Raw genomic sequence first — 21,609 nt, 5'->3', positions numbered from 1 at the left:
ATATTTTTAAAGAATGAAGCATAATATATTATGTCCAGCATGTAAAACAAACACAATGATAATGATTTATTCTCTATAACAATTAATAAGTAAAATGTCATTCAATTTATTAAAATAATAAGTAGGTACTCAAATATTAAGTGAGAACTAAAATAGGTAAGTACATTTTTAAAATAGAAGGAGATAGAGTATTTGATTATATTTTAAAATATTCGATTATACTTAGTCTTATTTGAAATTGCTTAACTTATATAATTAGTCAATAATTGTTCCCAAGCACCTTGATACAAAAAATACCAATGATTATTGGCACTATTAATTTGTAATAAATATATCGACATATATATTTGATAAAATAAACACAGCACCCGTATTCTGCCGCCTTAGAGAACATACAGTTTATATCAATTAAATTTAGTTACATATATAAATTACACTCGAGAGCAATGAACAAGGCTTGGTTTGCTATTTTAAATTTTATCACTGTATAGCTGATGTATAGTAATAGTCGAGTTCATATACAATGTAGGTATCAGTGGCGGCGCGTCCATAAAAGCCGATTCCTACCGGCTTGCCTGTTTTTGGCCGTTTGAGCAGAGTTGTAAAGGAAATATGTAAGCCAAATTAGCCCCGGCTTGCCTATGGATATGTTTTACGCGCCGCCACTGGTAGGTATACATTTTTTCACCTTATTGCAATGGATTGAGGTAAAGACATGTATACATATTTATGAGCTCGACTCTATTGACACATAGGGTCAAATAACGATGAATCAATTGTACGCTGATAGTACGTAGTTAATTGTATTTTCCATAAGGCAGCAGATTAACAAATATTATTATACAAGTCATGTTTAAACTATTTTAGGTACAATGTTCAGAGTAATTAAGTAACATGAGCAATAAACTTATAATAAATTGGTATCTACAATAAACTTATAATAAATTGGTATCTACAATTTATTATAAGTTTATTGCTTTAGTCATACAGAAATTTAAAATTATAAGTTTACATTTTATTACTCATTTCGGTTATTTCTTATTATGATAGTTAACTGCGAGAGGTGAAAAAATTATGGCACCCCTGATTACACAAAATCGACGGTTACATTTGTTAATACTGACATTTCATTGTACTAAATTCTATTGTTATTGTTAATAATACAAACATTACGAACAATGTATATTTCATAAACATGCTTCAATAGGACGGTAAAATTCCATTTATATCACAATATTAAGTAGCTACGGAATGTTGTCATCATGTTAAAACTCTTTCAGTCTTAATGAAACTACTGCATTTTATATACGGCATTGTAAATCCGAATTATTAAATTCGACACAATATTAAATTATCAGTCTCGCTTTGGGTTTCCTTCGAAACTTAGAAAGCGAAATGATTATCAATGTACCAAGATGGTACCAGCTTATCCTTATTTTAAGGCGATTTTAACATAATAATTAATAGGGGGCTTGTTATAAGTACATATTTGACCAAAACAGTTATTCAATATTCTTAAGGCACAATCATAATACTCTCCTTAACAACAAATACTGAAATCAACAGATTTCATTCTGAATTCTATATTACCACTATTATTTTATATGGTATTAGTAAGTAAACTATAACTGTGTAGTGATCACAGACTTACGATGGATTATAGTGATTTCTTTCTCACCAATCCCGGACGGAGAACTAGGCTCTGATGTCACTAGCCAGGGAGACAGTGATGATATTGGTTGAACCTTAGGAGTGACTTCCTCTTTCCTCGGCGCTGGTTTTGGGGATGCTACCTTAGCTTGCGACTGAGGAGGCTCCACCACAACTATTGACACATACTGAGAAGACTGAGCAAGGGGCTCATTCAGAATCTTTGGGGATGGTGAAGGCTGTACAGATAAGTTAATATTCGTTGTTTCATTTATAATTTTAACTTCATTCTCACGAGCTTTCAGTATGTTATTGCATTTAAGCTGTCCTGGTGGCAGTGCCTTTGTAGATGTCAAATAACATTTAGCTTGGTTGTTAAACTCCTTGTCGCCCGCCGAGTCTAGTTGATCTCTCTTAACTTCGTTTTTCGAATCATCATTATTAAGTTTTTCCTTAACCAAACTCATTAGGAGATCATTAAGAGGATTAGAATCTGACACAGGTGTGGCTGGAGAGCAATTGCAAGTTGGTTTGTTGATAACCAGTTGGGTTAGGTTATTCTTCTTTTCCTCTACAATAGGTTTCTCTACCTTAAACAAAACTTTGTTGCTTATAGAATCTTCTTTCGACACCAGGACTTCTTTCGGTGGCTCTTCATCCATGAGATTCTTAGTTGATGGCTCTCCAACTTCAGCTAGTTTCATGTCTGTGTCAAGAATAGAAGACTTCTGTGACTTAGCGCTACTCTTCCTAGAAAGTGTGCCCTGGCTAGAGTCAGGCATTAAGCTTGCTAATTCAGTGGATACACTGGGTACTTCATCTGTTCCTTCGTTGGAAACTGAAGCCTCTGCTTTTGGAGTGGTCTGTTTTTCTCTTTCGCGGAGAACATGACTTTGCCTTCGAGCAAACCTTTGACTAGGCCGTCTCTCAAACTGAACAGTGCGACGCGCGCGATTCTGCTGAGTTGTTTGATACTCTGTTTTGCCAGAGTACTGGAAGCGCGATCCCATTCTAAAGAAGTTCTGTCGCGCTGATGGGCCTTTGACTGGTGCTCGTAAGCGGAAGAATGTGTGGTGCTCGACTGCACACTTCCACAGGTGTTTACAAGCTTTTTCATTGTGGAGGCGGAACACGAAAGTATGCTCCTGTTCGCGACCTTGGTCATCATCCTCAACTACAACAAGGGTGAGCTTCTTTTTCTTGAAATCTAGTTTACTTATTTTAGGCCAGAAAAACAGACCAATTTTCTGAGGGCCTTCAAAGACAAGAATTCCTGTTGGGGTGAGACCAAGGTGATATTCACACCCGTCTTTGCCAAGAACTATATGCATGTCGACACCATACATTTCCAGCCACTTGGCTTTATTCAAATAGTTGACTTCAGCTTGAGCTGGGGTCAGGCCTTTACATTTTTTGTATTCTTCTAATATTTCAATCTCCATCTCTTCTGTTTGATTGGGTACAAACCTGAATTCTGAGACGGTGGCAGGGGTGTGCAGCACTTCATCAAAGTCCCCGAGCTCTGATTGCAGAGCCAAAGCTGCCAATTCTACAGCCGTTAAGTGAGGGCATTCTAGTTTACTCTCCAGGATATCCTTCTTCAGTTGTAAAAAGAACTGATACCTAGTAAGCTCCTCTCTCAAGTTATTTGGCTCTGATGAATAGAACTTAACCTTAAGTCTTAAGGTGTATGGTGGCCCAATTTTAACTTGCTTCTTTATGGTTTTCGTTGGATCCAGCCAGTGCTTAACATTGTTTGTGTCAGTAAATTGCAAACCGAAGTAATCTTTTTCAATTAAGTCAAGTGAATAAAACACTTGTTCATACAGATCCACAGCGCTGGCTTTCTTGGACAAGTTAATAGACAAGTCGGTATCATCTAGTAACATTACTTTACATTGTATCAAGTTTTTATTTGTAGGTGTTTTCTGACCTTGTTTGTTTCTGTTCTGGCTCGATGAGCGCCCTCTCCGGCTGAGGAAGCGCAGCATTTTGCCTTCTGCTGCAAAACCTGTAAGAAAAACAACACTGAAATATTGGCATTTGCTAACCATCTATGTCATTAACCCAAGTTCATTTAAATAGGTGACATATGGTAATTAATATTTACCTACTATCAAAACAACCTAATGTTGCGATACACTTTCGACACAAAAAGTCGCTCGTGACATTTAAATTACCCATACAGTTTCTATGCAATCTATAGTGTCTCGCGCAAAACAGGTTTTTAGAAATAACATGTAAAGTTCATTCGTCACGGATTTGTGCTGCGAAAATTGTCGTGACCTCTCTTTTAGCCGTCGTAAGCTGTTTATTCCCTTCTCAACACTTCTACTCGCAGGCCTAACTTCATTCCTGAGCCTTTTTAATTTAATTATGAGACGTAAACTTGTAAAATGTACAAGACACTTTACTGATAACTTTGCTCGTTCCCACTTGTCATTAGTGTATCGATTGTGCAAACGTGCAATAATTCACTAAGATGTGAGAAAAATCACACTGTCGCGTACAGTATTAAGAGAATAACATAATTACCTGAATAAAAGGCAGAGCTCCTTTCAAAATACGCTGGGATTTATTTAAATCATTTGAAACACAAATTCACAACACCTCTTCGAGAAGCTTACAACATAGACTAAATATATCTATATCTATACATACGTATATTATATAAACATGAGGTTGACGTCAACAAAGCGTAAACTATATTTAAGTAGCGGGTTAAACCTTAACTTAAACATTTTCAAATCCCTTTTATCCATGTGGCAACCCTATTTCATTCGCGAATTGACAGCTTTTATTCGAATCATTCGTTCAATTCGTTCAATGTCACTGATTTCGTTTCCTTCATGCACCCTTTTTGTTGCTGATGTGTTGTGTGTGGATTCTAACCCTAAAACTCGAATATAATTCCTGATATTTTGTTACATTGGTAAACAATTCAATCGTAAGTACATGATACGCATTTCTAGTGGTTGCAATGTTATAAATTTTATAACCAAAGTTGGTAAGGTTAAGCCGCCTTTGAATAAGTCGTACATGCATAACAGTTGTTCAGTAATCTCGTCGAAAGATAAAAATTTGATGTCTTAGACTGTATAATCTAACACAAAAGGGAAATAATGCTATTGTTATATCGGCACAACTACTAGTAACTTTGATATGACTGCAACAACCTAAAAACTGCATGAAAGTTCGCTAGTTAGCATACTTTCAGGGGTAAATCTACTCACTACTCAGACTACTCTGTACTCTATTTACATGTTATTACACCAACCGAGTTTCTTGCGTAATGTAAAGCGTGATTTTGTTGTTTGTAATATAATTATATGGTCATTTTGTTAGATGAGGGACGAAATCCAGTCATCATGGGCGGACGAAGTCGAGATAGACCAGGGAGCTCTGCCACCGCCGTCAGAAGTTGTGGAGAATGGACTGAAGATAGTCACAGAATATAAATATGATAATGACAATAAAAAAGTCAAGATTGTCCGCACATACAAAATTGAGAAGCGTGTAGTGTCCAAGGTAAGGTGTTTATGTTTATTAATCTTTTTAATGATACATACATTGCTCGTCTGACATAATGTAATTCACACCAAGTTTGTAATTACAATGAATATAAAGTTGTAGCCATGATGCAACTAACAAATTATAAAATCATCTAGATATCCAGCTTGTCCAACAATTCAGTACCCTTTATATTGTTCCATATGTGTAATGTAATGTCATTGTAATGTTAATCATCATTTAGGAAAATTAAATATGCTAATACAACTACAACTATAAATGTAATTATAATCATTCTGTAACTCTTGTCAAACTTTAATAACAAAACTTCTGTGAGACACAGACACCCGTTCTTAATACATTAAATATATGTATTAAGAACGGGTCACTCACATATTTTAAGTCGAAAACGGGAGTGACCTGTTCTTAATATAATTTAATATGTCTTGTCAAACTTTTCATACACTTGCTATAGTATTTTAGAATTTTGAAAAATTTCAAGAATTACCAATCAGAATTAATAAAGTATTCAACGAGATTTCAATCCAATACTCTTCCCATTACAGAGCATCGCTAAACGCAAGACTTGGACCAAATTTGGTGACTCGGCCAGTGACAAGCCAGGACCGAACCCGGCCACCACCAACGTTGCTGAGGATGTGTTCATGCAGTTCATCACCAGCAAGGAGGAAGCCCAGCGGCCTGATGATGGACAACTTGATGGACTGAAGGTATATAAGGGCCATTTTACAGGTCAGGTTTAGATTTAAAAACTAGGACGAGTGACAACTCTCCTGGGCAAAAGTTTTTAACAGTTTGTGTGAATACAAATAATGTTTTTTCACACAGGTTTAATTTAAAAACCGGCGAAGTGCGAGTCGGACTCGAACGAACGAACCCAAAAATATCACATTGGTTATATGGGAGCCCCACTTAAATATTTATTTTATTCTATGTTTAGTATTTGTTGTTATAGCGGCAACAGAAATACATCATCTGTGAAAGTTTCAACTATCTAGGTTCATGAGCGTCTATCACGGTTCATGAGCTACAGCCTGGTGACAGACAGACGGTCAGTGGAGTCTTAGTAATAAGGTACCGTTTTTACCCTTTGGGTACGGAACCTTAAAAAAGGAGGATAATACTCCTTTTTGTGGATAAGGGTTCAAGCAGAAAATTAGGCTTTGTAGCCCTTATGTCTACAGGAGGGATGTGAACTTTATATTAAATGAAGGCGGTTAAAAATCGTTTATCTTGTTCTTCCTCGCGTTGTCCCGGCCTGGCATTTTGCCACGGCTCATGGGAGCCTGGGGTCCCCTTGGCAACTAATCCCAAAAATTGGCGTAAGCACTAGTTTTTACGAAAGCGACTGCCATCTGACCTTCCAACCCAGAGGGTAAACTAGGCCTTATTGGGATTAGCCCGGTTTCCTCACGATGTTTTCCTTCACCAAAAACGACTGGTAAATATCAAATGATATTTCGTACATAAGTTCCGAAAAACTCATTGGTACGAGCCGGGGTTTGAACCCGCGACCTCCGGATTGAAAGTCTTGCTGCTAGGCTACCAGCGCTTCAAGCGTTTCAGCGGTTAAAAATCGTTTATGTAGTTAAATATTTATTTTTTAATTAACAACATGTGTGTAATTGTAATTGATATCAAAATCAGAGACTACAGCCCTTTTGACTCAAAAGCCAAAGCCACACTGAACTTTGTGTAAAATGTGTGAAGCCCATAAGTTGGCTTGTTTAGCTTTCATGCTTTTCCGTGAGACGCAGTTACATAATTTTATTATGGTCACATATTAAAATGATCCCTTTACCAATTTTGTCGCCGATTTTTAGCCTAACAGAATCATTTATCAGGACACAGCAATTACATTATTTACAATTGTAATATTATCTTGACAGCCTCCAACCAGCAGCGTGATCTTCAAGTGCCGCACGTGCCAGGGCGAGCACTGGACCCTGAGCTGTCCCTTCAAGAACACGCAGATGGCGCAGAGCAAGGTTGGAGAGGCGGCCAAAGCTGCAGGTGGGTGTTTCAATGTCCAGTCATGTCCACTGCCGGGTCTTTTATGAAAGAAAAAAATTGCCGCTGCTGTGGTCGGGTTAACCCATTAACGGCTAGCGGTGTCATATTGATCTATTTTGATTTTGATTAAGTTTTATGCTACCTAATACGATTTCAGGGATAGTATAGGCAGGGTCACAGACTTTAATCGTTGATCCATTTAGGATTCAAGCTAACTTTGCAGAGGAATGGAGAATTTGTCGCTAGCGGCGCATTCGCTTTATTAGGATGTACACCCGGTTGTAGAAGGGCATGAATTCCATTCATAATGTGCCCATGCAATTTTGTACCAAAAGATCAACATTCGAATAGGGTATTCTTCTAATACTCAAATCAGTTTCTTTTTTAGAACTGTCAAAAGTAGTCAAAACGATTTGCTAATATGGAATTTATATGAAACAATATCTGGGAGAACGAGCTTTGCTCGGAAAACATAAAAACTCAAAAATGTGCGTTTTCCCAGAGATAAGACTTAGCCAGATAGATTCTATAAATTTTATATAAATATACATATATGCAAGAATTGCTCGTTTAAAGGTATTAGATTACACAATGACGTCACGGGCAACTCGCCTACCTTTTATATTTCTATCCGATTTATTAAATAGAAATTGTGTTTCAAAATAACTGCTATCTATGTTTTTGTAATAATTATCTGGTGCTTTATTTCATAAAGGTCTGAAAAAAAAATTGCCTATATACGTCCCACTGCTGGGCACAGGCCTCCTCTCATGCTCGAGAAGGCTCGGGCTATAGTCCCCACGCTAAGCCCAATGCGGATTGGGGACTTCACAATACCTTTGAATTTCTTCACAGATCAATGCAGGTTTCCTCACGATCTCTGAAATAATTTATTTTAAATACAGTCAAATACTCTATTGTGTTATGTCAGATACGAAGCCGGGCGGCACCACCAACAAGTACGTGGCGCCGTACCTGCGCGAGGGCGCCGCGGGCCGCGTGCCGGGCCGCGGGCCGCCGGACGCGCGCCGCGACGACGTGGCCGCCATCCGCATCTCCAACCTCAGCAACTTCGCCGTCGAGGCCGACCTCGAGGACCTGGTCAAGGGCTTCGGCCCCGTGCAGAAGCTCTACCTTGCCAAGGAGAAGGTTAGTTGTCGTTTAATGAGGTCACTTTTAATCTTTATCACATGTTCGTCCCGAAAGGCGCCCGATGTTGTCAATCGGTGTATCTGACCTCGGCAATTTTGTCGTTGAGGCCGATCTTGAGAACCCGCCGCATTTTGATCCCCGAGAAAAAGGCCATCTGTAATGCATGTTTGATAAGGTCCCGCCCGAATACTTCCGATGTTGCCAGATAGGCATTAATCCGATGACCGAATTTGTCTTCTGGTGGACATATCTAGTATAGGTATAGTCAACTGTCAAATTGAGTGAGAGAAAAATTCACCAGACACACGCAAGTTTTATCGCCCCAAAATAGTCGCCAGGCCACTATGTTATCTGTATAGAAATGAAATACCTAAATCGAATAAAAACAAAATAATATATGTATATAAAAATATATATATCTGGACTGGTCAATAATTTATTTAAACTAGCCTATCGTCACCATCGATTGAGCGGACCGTTTAGTTTAGCAATTCATATCAACTAGCTCAATAGGTTTGACACCACGGTGGAACATACAATACAAAAACACCCACCCACATACAGCTAAAATCAGAACCCTTCCTTTTGGTGTGGCTATAGTCGGGTAAACTTATAATTAAAGAAAAAAGGATAGAAAACCAAGACAAAAGGAAAAGGGTACCATCCTCACCGCCGTCCACACCAACAAATAATTCCAACGGGACCGAAGAGCAAGCAAAAATTATCCGGCCCAACAAACAATCAAAAACAACGCAGTCAAAAAACTAAAATCAAAATATAACCGGAAAAGTAAACCCCATAATAATAATACAACACCACCAACAAATCAAACTAAAACAATACTCCCCAAGCCGATTGGTCATCGTGGGGATTGCGACCTATACCCTCCCACAAATACACACACACATATGAAGGCTAAAAAGTGTTTAAATTTGAATACTACTATACGTATAGGAACATATAATGTCCGATCCCTCTCATCAAATGAGCGATACCTGCAACTCATGCATGCACTAGAAAACGTCAACTTTGATGTGCTAGGACTATCTGAAGTTAAGAGGAATGGCTGCCAAATCGAAGAATTCCAGGACTACATTCTGTGTTACATTGGTGAAACAAAAGGTTTACATGGCGTGGGATTTCTAATTAAGAAGGAACATAAACACAAAATACATAATTTTACAGGGATCTCTGAAAGGGTTGCCCTGCTACAACTGAAAATAGAAGACTTTAACATCTCAATTATCCAGACATACGCCCCAACAGATACAGCACAAGATGAAGTTGTTGAAGCATTCTATAACGACTTGGAGAAAGCACACAGTCTAGCGGATGAGAACCTCATAGTAATGGGTGACTTTAACGCGAAAATTGGACAGCCTAAGAAAGAAGAAAGCCCATGTTTTGGAAATTATGGATACGGAGAACGCAATACGAGGGGTCAACTACTAATAGACTATGCTCTCGAACACAACTTACTAATCATCAATACACTCTTCAAGAAAAAAAGCAGTAAGCGTTGGACATGGACATCTCCCAACCAAAAAATCCAAAATGAGATAGATTTTATTATGACTAACAAACATCATATGGTAAAAAACATGGAAGTTTTAAACAAAGTCAACTTCTCCTCAGACCACAGACTACTTCGAGCAACATTCAGTCTATGTCATAAAAGTAAAAACAGAAAAAATTATAAAAACCAGATAATAAGTCCTAAAACTGATGACGAAATTAAAAAATATATAGAAAATTTAAAAACAAATCTTAGCGATGAATTAACCAATGTGCCGGGAAGTGTTCAAACATATTACAACTACCTGGAAGAGAATATATTGCGCAGCTTACAAACTAACGAAGAAACTAGAAGGAAACAACATACAATACTTAGCAATCACACAAAACAACTAATCAAGAAACGCACAGAATTAATACAACTTAAAAACAAAACTAAAGATCAAAAAAAGGAACTCACTGAAATGTTTAAAATTACTAACAAAGCAATAAAACAGGACTACAATAATTACAGGGAAGAGATAATTACAAGGAACATACATACACACAGAAGTACCAAAAGAGCTTACAAGGAAATGTCTCTACATAAAAATTGGATACAAAAATTAGAGAACAGCTCAGGCGAGACCAAATCAAGGAAGGAGATATTAGAACACGCAACTAAGTTTTATAGAGAACTCTACAGCAAGAAAGAAAATACACCGTTACAGCAAGAACACAATATCACCAGCAATGGGTGCAACATAGCGACATAACATTTTACTTAAACACTTAAAAAAGCTATTTAATATTATATTGTTTGTTAAATTAGTAGTTATGTAACTATGTAATACCTAAACATAAACACCGGCTCGGCAATGCCCTCGCAAACACAATATAACTTCACTTCCACAACAGCACGTACAGCCCGCGGCCATCGTACCATAGACAGTGACAGTTACTTTTTTATGGCATTGCAGCCAACACAAGGACACACGAGACGGCGTAAGTATGCTATTTAAGCTACTCGCATAATCGCATACACTACATCCCTCCCTTGAAGTTAAATTAGATAATTAACAACAAGAGTTTTATGACCACAACAAATATATTTCTAGGTACAATACTAGAATCAGTCTTCCAAATTAAACAGTAACGAAACATATTATATGTACTTTTGAAACAGATAAATCAGGTATATACATATTATATTTATAAAGTATGAAAGTACATACTAATTAACAACATTACAACCACAACCTTGGTTCCACAAACAAAATAACCAAATCATGGCACATTAAATCACAGCTACATTCGCTCATTATCACTATCATTGTGTTCTCTATCAGTTCCTTCTTCCTGATCCTTCCTCTGAACATCTTCCCACTTTTCAGATGAACCATGTTCCTTCTGAGTATTTGCCCTGTTACATAATTCTCCACAGATACATCACCTCTATTAAAACTCTGTACAGTATGAGGTGTTGGGTTGTAGTTCGATCTGAATTTATTTCCTTTATCCATATTCTTAACATATATACTCTATCTCTTTCAGCTAGACTCATACTCTTCCCCCTTTTCTTTTTTTTTCTGTGGATGAATGAGGCTGTACCTACATACATTAATACGCTAATATAATATAATTTATACCTTAATAGGTGCATTAGGTACTCCATCAGACTTTCTTGAAAGTCCTTTGTCTCCATCCTAAATGACTAAATGTGAAACATTTCACTCATTCATATAGGGCCAATATAAGTACTAAACAATGATATTACACTCTACACAGAACGATCAAAACTCCTCCCTTACAACCTGCTAGAGCTGTCTGAATTCAAACTTCAACATTTATTCAGCAAATAGGCCACAAGGGCACTTTTACACGTGAACATTGAATTTACATACAAGCAAAAATAACAATACATCAATAATTTTATAAAATACAACTAACTGCAACTACCTACTTCTACCTACTTGGGATGGACATTTGGTTAATTGCTCTAGCTTCTAAACTATTCAAGGCATTCAAGGTTTCCAATTTTTCTACAGTAATAAGGTTCTGTTTACAACCAGAATTAACCAGCAATATTTGTCAATCAATACATATTAAAAAATGTAACCTACTTCATCTCTAGCTTTTTTGTTTCCTTTTGTGTTCATATTTGTCTGCCTTTTCATACCACAGAATTGGCGAAAATGTCCCATTTTTCCACATATAAAACAAGTTTTTCCTAGTGCAGGGCAATCTTTGTAATGCATTTGATGATTTTTATTTCCACAACGTCCACAAGATTTTATATTATTATTGATGTGTGTCCCTTCCCTTTTAGTTCTGTAAGTACCATATATTTTATTATTTCTATTGACTCTATTGTAAATAGCATTAACTTCTTCGTCTTCTTGTTTCTAATCTAGGTTTCCTTGTATTTATCCTCATATATGTATTTCTAATTTATCAGTGACATCCGCCGCGTTCAGATATATGAACAATGACCTCTTCCATCTCTCCCATTTGCTGCCGATGGAACTTCGGTCGCCTTCCAAATCTAACCCCTCCAGGGTCAGCGATGGTTGTTGATATCAAATTTGTTGGTAACCAATAGGTGACCCATCAGACTGTTCTCAATTTAATGAAGGTTGTCAACCCGTTCCAATTTAATGGAGGTATTCATTTGAACTACCAGACATTTTCCAATTTAATGGGGGCTGTCAACCAATTCCAATTTAATGGAGGCATTCATTTGAACTACCGGACATTTTCCAATTTAATGGAGGCTGTCAACCAATTCCAATTTAATTGAGGCATTCATTTGAACTACCAGACATTTTCCAATTTAATGGCGGCTGTCAACCCATTCCAATTTAATGGAGGCATTCATTTGAACTACCAGACATTTTCCAATTTAATGGCGGCTGTCAACCCATTCCAATTTAATGGAGGCATCCATTTGAACTACCAGACATTTTCCAATTTAATGGCGGCTGTCAACCCATTCCAATTTAATGGAGGCATCCATTTGAACTACCAGACATTTTCCAATTTAATGGCGGCTGTCAACCCATTCCAATTTAATGGAGGCATTCATTTGAACTACCAGACATTTTCCAATTTAATGGCGGCTGTCAACCCATTTCAATTTAATGGAGGCATTCATTTGAACTACCAGACATTTTCCAATGTAATGGCGGCTGTCAACCCATTCCAATTTAATGGAGGCATTCATTTGAACTACCAGACATTTTCCAATTTAATGGCGGCTGTCAACCCATTCCAATTTAATGGAGATATTCATTTGAACTACCAGACATTTTCCAATTTAATGGCGGCTGTCAACCCATTCCAATTTAATGGAGGCATTCATTTGAACTACCAGACATTTTCCAATTTAATGGCGGCTGTCAACCCATTCCAATTTAATGGAGGCATTCATTTGAACTACCAGACATTTTCCAATTTAATGGCGGCTGTCAACCCATTCCAATTTAATGGAGGCATTCATTTGAACTACCAGACATTTTCCAATTTAATGGAGGCATTCATTTGAACTACCAGACATTTTCCAATTTAATGGCGGCTGTCAACCCATTCCAATTTAATGGAGGCATTCATTTGAACTACCAGACATTTTCCAATTTAATGGCGGCTGTCACCCCATTCCAATTTAATGGAGGCATTCATTTGAACTACCAGACATTTTCCAATTTAATGGCGGCTGTCAACCCATTCCAATTTAATGGAGGCATTAATTTGAACTACCAGACATTTTCCAATTTAATGGAGGCATTAATTTGAACTACCAGACATTTTACAATTTAATGGAGGCATTCATTTGAACTACCAGACATTTTCCAATTTAATGGCGGCTGTCAACCCATTCCAATTTAATGGAGGAATTCATTTGAACTACCAGACATTTCCCAATTTAATGGAGGCTGTCAACCAATTCCAATTTAATGGAGATATTCATTTGAACTACCAAACATTTCCTAAGTTAATGGGGGTTATGTTAACCAATTCCAATTTAATGGAGGCATTCATTTGAACTACCAGATATTTCCTAATTTAATGGGGGTTATGTTAATCAATTCCAATTTAATGGAGGCATTCATTTGAACTACCAGATATTCCCTAATTTAATGGGGGTTATGTTAATCAATTCCAATTTAATGGAGGCATTCATTTGAACTACCAGATATTTCATAATTTAATGGAGGTTATGTTAATCAATTCCAATTGAATGGAGGCATTCATTTGAACTACCAGATATTTCCTTATTTAATGGGGGTTATGTTGGGGGGAGGGGGTTCTTTCTTTATTTCAAGACGAGGTAACAAAATATAAATTGGATACATGCGCGTATATATGTGTATACCTTACCTTGCAAGTTAAATAAAACTGAAATAAATATGTTTACTTATTATTTGAGACAAACTCATTCCAACCAAAATAGAACATTTGAACCTTGATTCCTATTTCACCATCATTATCATCATCATCATCATCATCATCCTTTTCACTTTAAGGTGTCACCAGTGAAACACCGTTTTTTTTGGGTGGCTGAATAGACCGATGCGAAACCAACATGGTCTACCACATGTCCGACAAGAGAAGTTTGCGGAAACCGGTACTGAGACACCTTGTCGTCGTTTTTACCTCTTGTCAGCGAGTGCGGCGAACCAGGTTTCATTACAAAACTAGCGACCCTCCACAACACGTTTGCGCCATTCCGTCCGCTGTTCACCGTCAGTTAAGTTGAAATTTAATAAAGTATGCAATACATGTTTCTTATGGTGTGATTATTTAGAGGCTCACTGTGTAATTATAATTTATCAGATAATAGATATTTGTGCAACTCACAGAAAGTATTGTTTCTTACACCCATATGGTATGACCCATATACAGTTAATGAAATGATTTGCCTTAATTAGACTAGTGTTTTAAATACTATATTCTTATAATATAATTACCATTAAAATAAATGTGTTTATAACAACCCAGGAATCATTTTGTATCTGTAGGTACTAGCAGTACTTGTCATTATGAGTGAATATGGACAACTTATTTTTTAAGTACTTAATAGCAGGAGGAAAGTAAAAACCACAAGTTAAATGCAATGTTAACATATAAATGTAATAAGATTGCAGAAATCCCAGAAAGAAACACTATCTGGTACTCGGAGTAAATATCTATGGAGTAGAGACGCGCACTAATTTCTATCTGAAAAATTCTGTCATTTTTGGCGCGGGGGACGAGGTAACGCACACAAATAATGTTAACACTAATGCATTTTTAGCATGCGTCGCTACACACGCACACGACAAAATTATCAAACACTAGCAAAAACTATATTCACACAAGTACAAGAACAAACACAGACAACCCTGTCCGTGAACGAGATGACGTCAGTTCTAAGTAAACTTAGATAGTGCGAGGGACGCGCCGATAATATTGTCGATACTTTATTGACAATGAATTTTAATTTCTGCTTTTATCAGTTGTAATAATACAATATCAAGTCTTTGTACCAGCATTTTACTAACTTTCAATTTTTGTATTGTTTAGATGTTATTTCTAATAGTTTGTCAATTTGTTTAGGGCGAATCTTGCAAGCTGATATAGAATGATATTTTATTGTCAGTTCATTAGTTAATATTTTACATGTTGGTTTACTTCTGAAAGCAATGCAATATACTATCGAGCCTGCAGATCTGATGACAGAGATGGAACGCGGCCATAGGATGTCATTTAAGGGATATTGAGTAGGGGATAATTAGTATATATATCGGCGGTAGATCGTAAAATCGGGCATATCGCGATATTCCTAGGCATATCATGAAATGCCGCCATTTAATAATCTGCCTTTTGCATTTTTTGCCACTGCTAGTGCTGTATTCTATGTGGCATTTGGAGCAGCATGCGTAGCTACTAGGTAGGTACTAAAATCATACGCTACCCAAACACGTACTATAAGTAGGCTGTCAAGCCATTTCAATGGTTATCATTTGCTAAAATTTAGGACATCCTACTTATTCGATATGCCTAAATGTTGAGGTTTGCACGGCACATGCCGGCGTTTCATGATCTGCTTAGGAATATCACACCTTGAAGTTAGCACGATATGGCTGGTGGTCACTAGGCAGATCATCATCTGCCTAGGAATATCACTTATTCTTATGCCAAGAGATATCTTGGTGGAAACCAGTTAAATTGATCGAAACCGAATTAAGAAATTACGTTCTCTCTCCTAACCGGTTCGCATGGAACGATATAATACCGGTTACTCTTGGCTTTCAGAGACTCTCGGTTAAACTCATTGTCATACGTTAAAGTGATAGCAATACTTACCATTCTATCTCGCTTCGATGTTTTCAATTTAACCGGTTAATTTAGTTCCACAAAATCGGAAGGCGAACGAATTTGGCATAAATCAGTATCTCAATAGAATAGTTATTTAACCAGTAACCTTAAACAGAAACGATATCCTTTTCGTTCCCTGGTGAATGAACGAAACCGGTTTGAAAAATAAAATGGTTTCCGAGCCCTGGGTGTGCGGCGTAAAAAAAGATGGAAATATTGATTCTCCTAATGTTTGTTTATTTCAGACCCCGTCCACTCCCCTCTTACTAAGCAAATGTGACAGGATTAATGGACAACCTCTAACAAACGATCTTGCAAAGACTATTAAAAGGATTATGGATTATTGGTCTGAATCTAGGCTCAGGCAGAACAGTTTTACATATTTTATGGAAATAACAGCTTTTATAAAACAGCAAAAAAACAAAACAACTTTTTATAAAATCTTTTATTCGTAAATATAGTAGTGTACCCTATAATGGACGTGGAAACGGTAATGGGACAAAAAACCACAAATCCTCTAAAATAAATATCTAAAAGTAGTTTATAAACACTGGCTGTATATTATCATAAATAAGAGTCCTAAAGCTGTTTCAGGTTGAATTTTTATTAAGTACGTTTAGGAGACCATGACACATGATTTTCACAGGCTCGGATCCAGATATCCCGTGTCATTGCATCTTTTGGAAATCTGAAAAATAATAATAAAGTTGGTCAAGCAAATCTTGTAGAAAAAGGTGCGAAATTCAAATTTTCTATGGAGCGATTACCCTTCGCGCCTACTTTATTTTTAAATTTGCCACCTTTTGCTACTGACAAGATTTGCTTGACCATCTGTATATTATTCATTATGTTTATATCGATTTTACCGATATTGGTTTTTATGGTGTCCCATCACTAATATTGGTACGGTGATACCAGAGTAATAAATTAAAAGTGCCTATTTATGGAAAGTGACAGCCGTAAATACCTTAAATTAATAAAATATTTGACATGTTAAATAAAAATATATAGCTGGTCAAGCAAATCTTGTCAGTAAAAAAGGCGCAAAATTAAAATTTTCTATGGGACGATATCCCTTCCCGCCTACATTTTTCAAATTTGCCGGCCTTTTTCTACTGACAAGATCTGCTTGACCAGCTATATGTAGAAACTAAAGGAAAAATTAATTTTCAAAAAATAGTCTATCGGTAATTTTACGTTATTTAGGGGTTGTGCACAAATCACGCGAGATGTTTTCGACTAGTTTTTGATCCCCCGTCCCCCTTTTCTTTATTCTTATAGATCTATTTATTTGATTAAATAGATTAGGTTGATATGAAACTAAGGTGTTATATAAAAATAATGTGTTACATAAATTATATAACAAAAAGCAACGCAAATAGGGCGTATTACTGCAATGTTATGCCGCCAGAGTGTAGCACTAAGCTAGCTAGTAAATTTTCTCTTTTCTCTTCGCTCAAAATATGCAATAGTGATAGGGAGGTTAGATAACGAAATTTAAATTTTCTTGTTCCGCGGCGGACCCCCGGATTGTGATGGATTGTGGTAGTCGCGCCCTCTACGCAGAGTTTCGCATAATATTTCCTATTAGAAATTCTACTCGTACCTAATGAATATTATAAAGTCTTCTTTAGAATTACCCTAATTTAGATCTAATACCATATCACTGGTATCACTGTCAGATTGACAATGTTTTTTAGTTATTTGCAAAGTTAATGCACTATTTGATAATATTTAGATGTAATAGTACTTACATATGATAAGAAACGTGTTCTTTTTGTAGACTAGACGTTTCCGATCTCATTTTGCACAAGAAAACGCTGCAATTCGGCATTTTCGGCTCCTATCATTCCGCTTAGACTGACGTTTGCTGAATGGCGTATGACGTGTGGCAACTAGTTTTATATAACCACCTTGACCGGCGGCCGCGGACTTTTTGCAGAGGGGAACGCCTGTTAATGGCCGCTCCATAGATATTTACTCCGAGATCTGGTATTTGTAAATACTAAATAAACTAAGTAAACGCTCTCCAGGCGGCTTAGCACGGTCGCGCTTTCATCCCTTGTCACCATGCCTGTCACGTTCTAACAAGTATGTAAGTGCGAAAGGGACGCGCATAGTGATAGTCGATAAAAATGGAACCGTGCCGAGCCCGCAGGTTCCTTACTTTGTTTATATACGAGCCGGGTAAACAAACCTTGTATTTGCATTAAAAATCCCAATTACATCATAATGTATGGAATTTAATGTTAGAAACGATCGAGTATATTGTAAAACAGTGTTTTGTATACGATGCTACGCAAAATAACGAAAAGATCTTGATTTTGGAATGCAATTATAACCTTAATTTTGTATCTAGACCGGTCATCCCCTTCCTTGAAATTTTAGCCTTAAAGCTTACCTTTTTCTCGTCGCCACTTATATTGTTTGTTAAATTAGTAGTTATGTAACTATGTAATACCTAAACATAAACACCGGCTCGGCAATGCCCTCGCAAACACAATATAACTTCACTTCCACAACAGCACGTACAGCCCGCGGCCATCGTACCATAGACAGTGACAGTTACTTTTTTATGGCATTGCAGCCAACACAAGGACACACGAGACGGCGTATGTATGCTATTTAAGCTACTCGCATAATCGCATACACTACAAATATGATACTAGAATTTGAAATAGTACCAAAACAATGGTGCTCTTCTGATATAGTACTAATATATAAAAAAGGAGACCCATTAGATATTGGAAATTACAGACCCATTAGCCTACTGACAAGTGTCTACAAGCTCTTCACATCGATTATACTGAAAAGAATTGCTATAAAAATCGACACCGCACAACCAAGAGAACAGGCAGGCTTCCGCTCAGGCTTTAGCACAACCGATCATATACATGTAGTGGAACAACTAATTGAAAAATTTAATGAATTCAGGAAACCACTATATGTTGCTTTTGTTGACTACAGCAAAGCCTTTGACAGCATCAGTCACAACTCAATCTGGAACGCACTAAAAGTGTCAGGAGTAGAACAGAAATACATAAATATCATCAAACACATATACTCAAATAGCACAAGCAGAGTTAAACTTGAAAGAAGAGGAGATCATATCAAAATTGAAAGAGGAGTAAGGCAAGGTGACTCTCTGTCACCCAAGCTTTTCATTGCCGTACTAGAAAATATTTTTAAAAACATAAACTGGACTGGATATGGTATTAACATTGATGGATGTCGCCTAACGCACCTGCGGTTTGCAGATGACATAATCATATTTGCAGAAAGAGCTAAACAACTAGAAAATATGTTACAGACAACAGACACTAGACAAGGAAAGCGATGAAGTAGGCTTACAAATGAACAGAAGCAAAACGAAGGTAATGACTAATAGCCTTGACACCCCCATCAATGTAAAAGGAAATACAATTGAATATGTAAAGAAATACATATACCTGGGTAAGCAAATTTCCTTTTCACGGACTAATAACGAGGAAGAGGTAGATAGAAGGAAAAATATTACATGGCGAAAGTTTTGGTCATTCAAAGAAATTCTGAAAGGAAAATTTAGTATGAAGATAAAAAGAATAGTAATGGACACATGCCTTCTGCCTAGTTTATTATACGGATGTCAAACGTGGACTTACACCAACAAGATCAAACAAAAAATAAACACCACACAACGAGCCATGGAAAGAAGCATACTGGGAATAAACAAAATGCACAAAATTAAAAACGACACTATAAGAATAAAAACAAACGTCAAAGATTGGCCGCAATGGGCAGGACATATTTCAAGATATACAGATGACAGATGGACAACACTAACAACAAGATGGAAAGGACCATTACCAGCCAAGAGGAAAGTTGGCAAACCAGTCAAACGGTGGACTGATGACATAGTAGAGGTTGCAGGAAAAGACTGGATGTACAATGCCAAACACAGACATTTATGGAAGAAATGGGAGGAGGCCTTTACCCAAACGGGATCCATACCTCACGAAAGGAGGAAAAACAACAGAAACAACAGCATAAAAACATATCTTAACAGAAACTAAAAAAGAGTTATGGAAATAAAGAGGCTATAATAATAATAATAATTCGACGATCATTGTCCCGATAGTCGTTTCAGTAAACGGTCTAATAGCGAAGAGTCTCGACCAACACCTTGAGAGACTCGCTAGGTGGTTGGATCAAGGGTCAGATGCAGAAGGCGGTGATCTTGGACACGGCGCGGATAGTCCGCCGGTTCCTCTCTCTGCAGCCCCTGACCACCGGTAGCTTGGGCCTTGCCCCGCTGCTGGCGGCACCCTAGGTTAGGTTTTTTATAATGTGTTTATATTAATTTTTATTGTTTTGTAAGTGTTTTTATATTTTACTTTTATATTCATATTATAAATAACCTAACTTAAGATGAGAAATGTTTAAAGAGAATAATAATAATAATAATAGTCGGGTACAAATTAGTAATATGGGCAGGGCAGCTTGTGGCGAGCTGTTGGGAAGTAACGACCCCACGGACCCGAGTGCTCCCGTGAGTCGGTCAGGGTCTCCGTCTCCGGCGTGTCTTCGTCGGTCGGAGTGGACCCCAAGGGGACCCGCAGGACTCTCAGCTCTGGCTTGCCTTAATTGGCCGTCCAGAGAGGAGTCGTTAGAGCTATATGCTCCAGGGGTGGAAGTGAAAGATGCATAAGACGCGAGTTGGCACAGTGGCTGCTAACAGCCACTGGGTAGAAAGCGGCGCACACCTCTCGACACCCCTGAGCCGCTCACACCGATGTTGCTCCTGGTCGTCTTCGCGACGGCAGTTTCAGGGGCCCATCTAGTGCGCGGCAAGTCACCACCTGCCTCGATAACTTGTGTGAACATTGTTATGGCAGGTGTCCGTACGTCTTTGTAATAACCCAGTCTCATAGTCCACCCAAACTTCAATCCATAGACCGGTATACTGTTCTCTTTTTCTACAATAGTCCCAATGCCTGCTGAGACCGGTTCATGGGTGTCTATTGTAGCACCTGTGAACGGGTTCCAGCAGGCGTTCTACATGACATAAAAGCTCTCCAAGGGGCCTCTACGTGTTGGATCTGTGTCCCCACGCAAGCCTATCAAAAAGCCGGGATTATAGGCCCGTGATATCCAAGGAGATACAAATAATAGTCGGGTACAAATTAGTAACCATACATATTCTAATGAAATGCCTGTTACAGAGCACCGGTCACTGCAAGGGCTTCGCGTACGTGCACTTCAAGTTCCGCGCCGACGCCGCCAAAGCCATCCAGACCCTCAACGGCCACGGCTACGACCATCTCATCCTCAACGTCGAGTGGTCCAAGCCGCCGCAGAACAATTAATTTTGTATTGTCAGCATTATCGTTCCATTATTCACAAAATATATTGTATAAAATGTATAGTTTTTTA

General features: G+C 37.7%; 3 protein-coding genes across 3 annotated transcripts in view; 1 reads left to right on the top strand and 2 right to left on the bottom strand.

Moving 5' to 3' along the window:
- Window positions 1–1,607: 1,607 nt before the first annotated feature.
- LOC134793817 (band 4.1-like protein 5) lies at window positions 1,608–4,309 on the bottom strand. Its single transcript, XM_063765506.1, has 2 exons — window positions 4,186–4,309; window positions 1,608–3,661 (listed from the first exon to the last, which is right to left on the bottom strand). The coding sequence occupies exon 2, from the start codon at window positions 3,639–3,641 to the stop codon at window positions 1,623–1,625; it is 2,019 nt and encodes a 672-aa protein (XP_063621576.1). The 5' UTR covers window positions 3,642–3,661; window positions 4,186–4,309; the 3' UTR covers window positions 1,608–1,622.
- The window catches only part of LOC134793818 (uncharacterized), a 37,897-nt gene continuing 20,089 nt past the window's right edge, over window positions 3,802–21,609 (bottom strand). Inside the window, exon 3 of the mRNA XM_063765507.1 lies at window positions 3,802–3,811. The gene's annotated coding sequence lies outside the window, so the exon portion shown is untranslated. The remainder of the gene's footprint in view (window positions 3,812–21,609) is intronic.
- Window positions 4,460–21,599, top strand: LOC134793838 (eukaryotic translation initiation factor 3 subunit G). The gene is made up of 6 exons (XM_063765557.1): window positions 4,460–4,597; window positions 4,996–5,178; window positions 5,727–5,891; window positions 7,071–7,194; window positions 8,126–8,343; window positions 21,399–21,599. The coding sequence occupies exons 2-6, from the start codon at window positions 4,996–4,998 to the stop codon at window positions 21,540–21,542; spliced, it is 834 nt and encodes a 277-aa protein (XP_063621627.1). The 5' UTR covers window positions 4,460–4,597; the 3' UTR covers window positions 21,543–21,599.

The sequence above is a fragment of the Cydia splendana genome, chromosome 9 (assembly GCF_910591565.1).
Source record: "Cydia splendana chromosome 9, ilCydSple1.2, whole genome shotgun sequence".
NCBI lineage: Eukaryota > Metazoa > Arthropoda > Insecta > Lepidoptera > Tortricidae > Cydia > Cydia splendana.
This window is presented reverse-complemented; position numbering and strand designations above follow the sequence as displayed.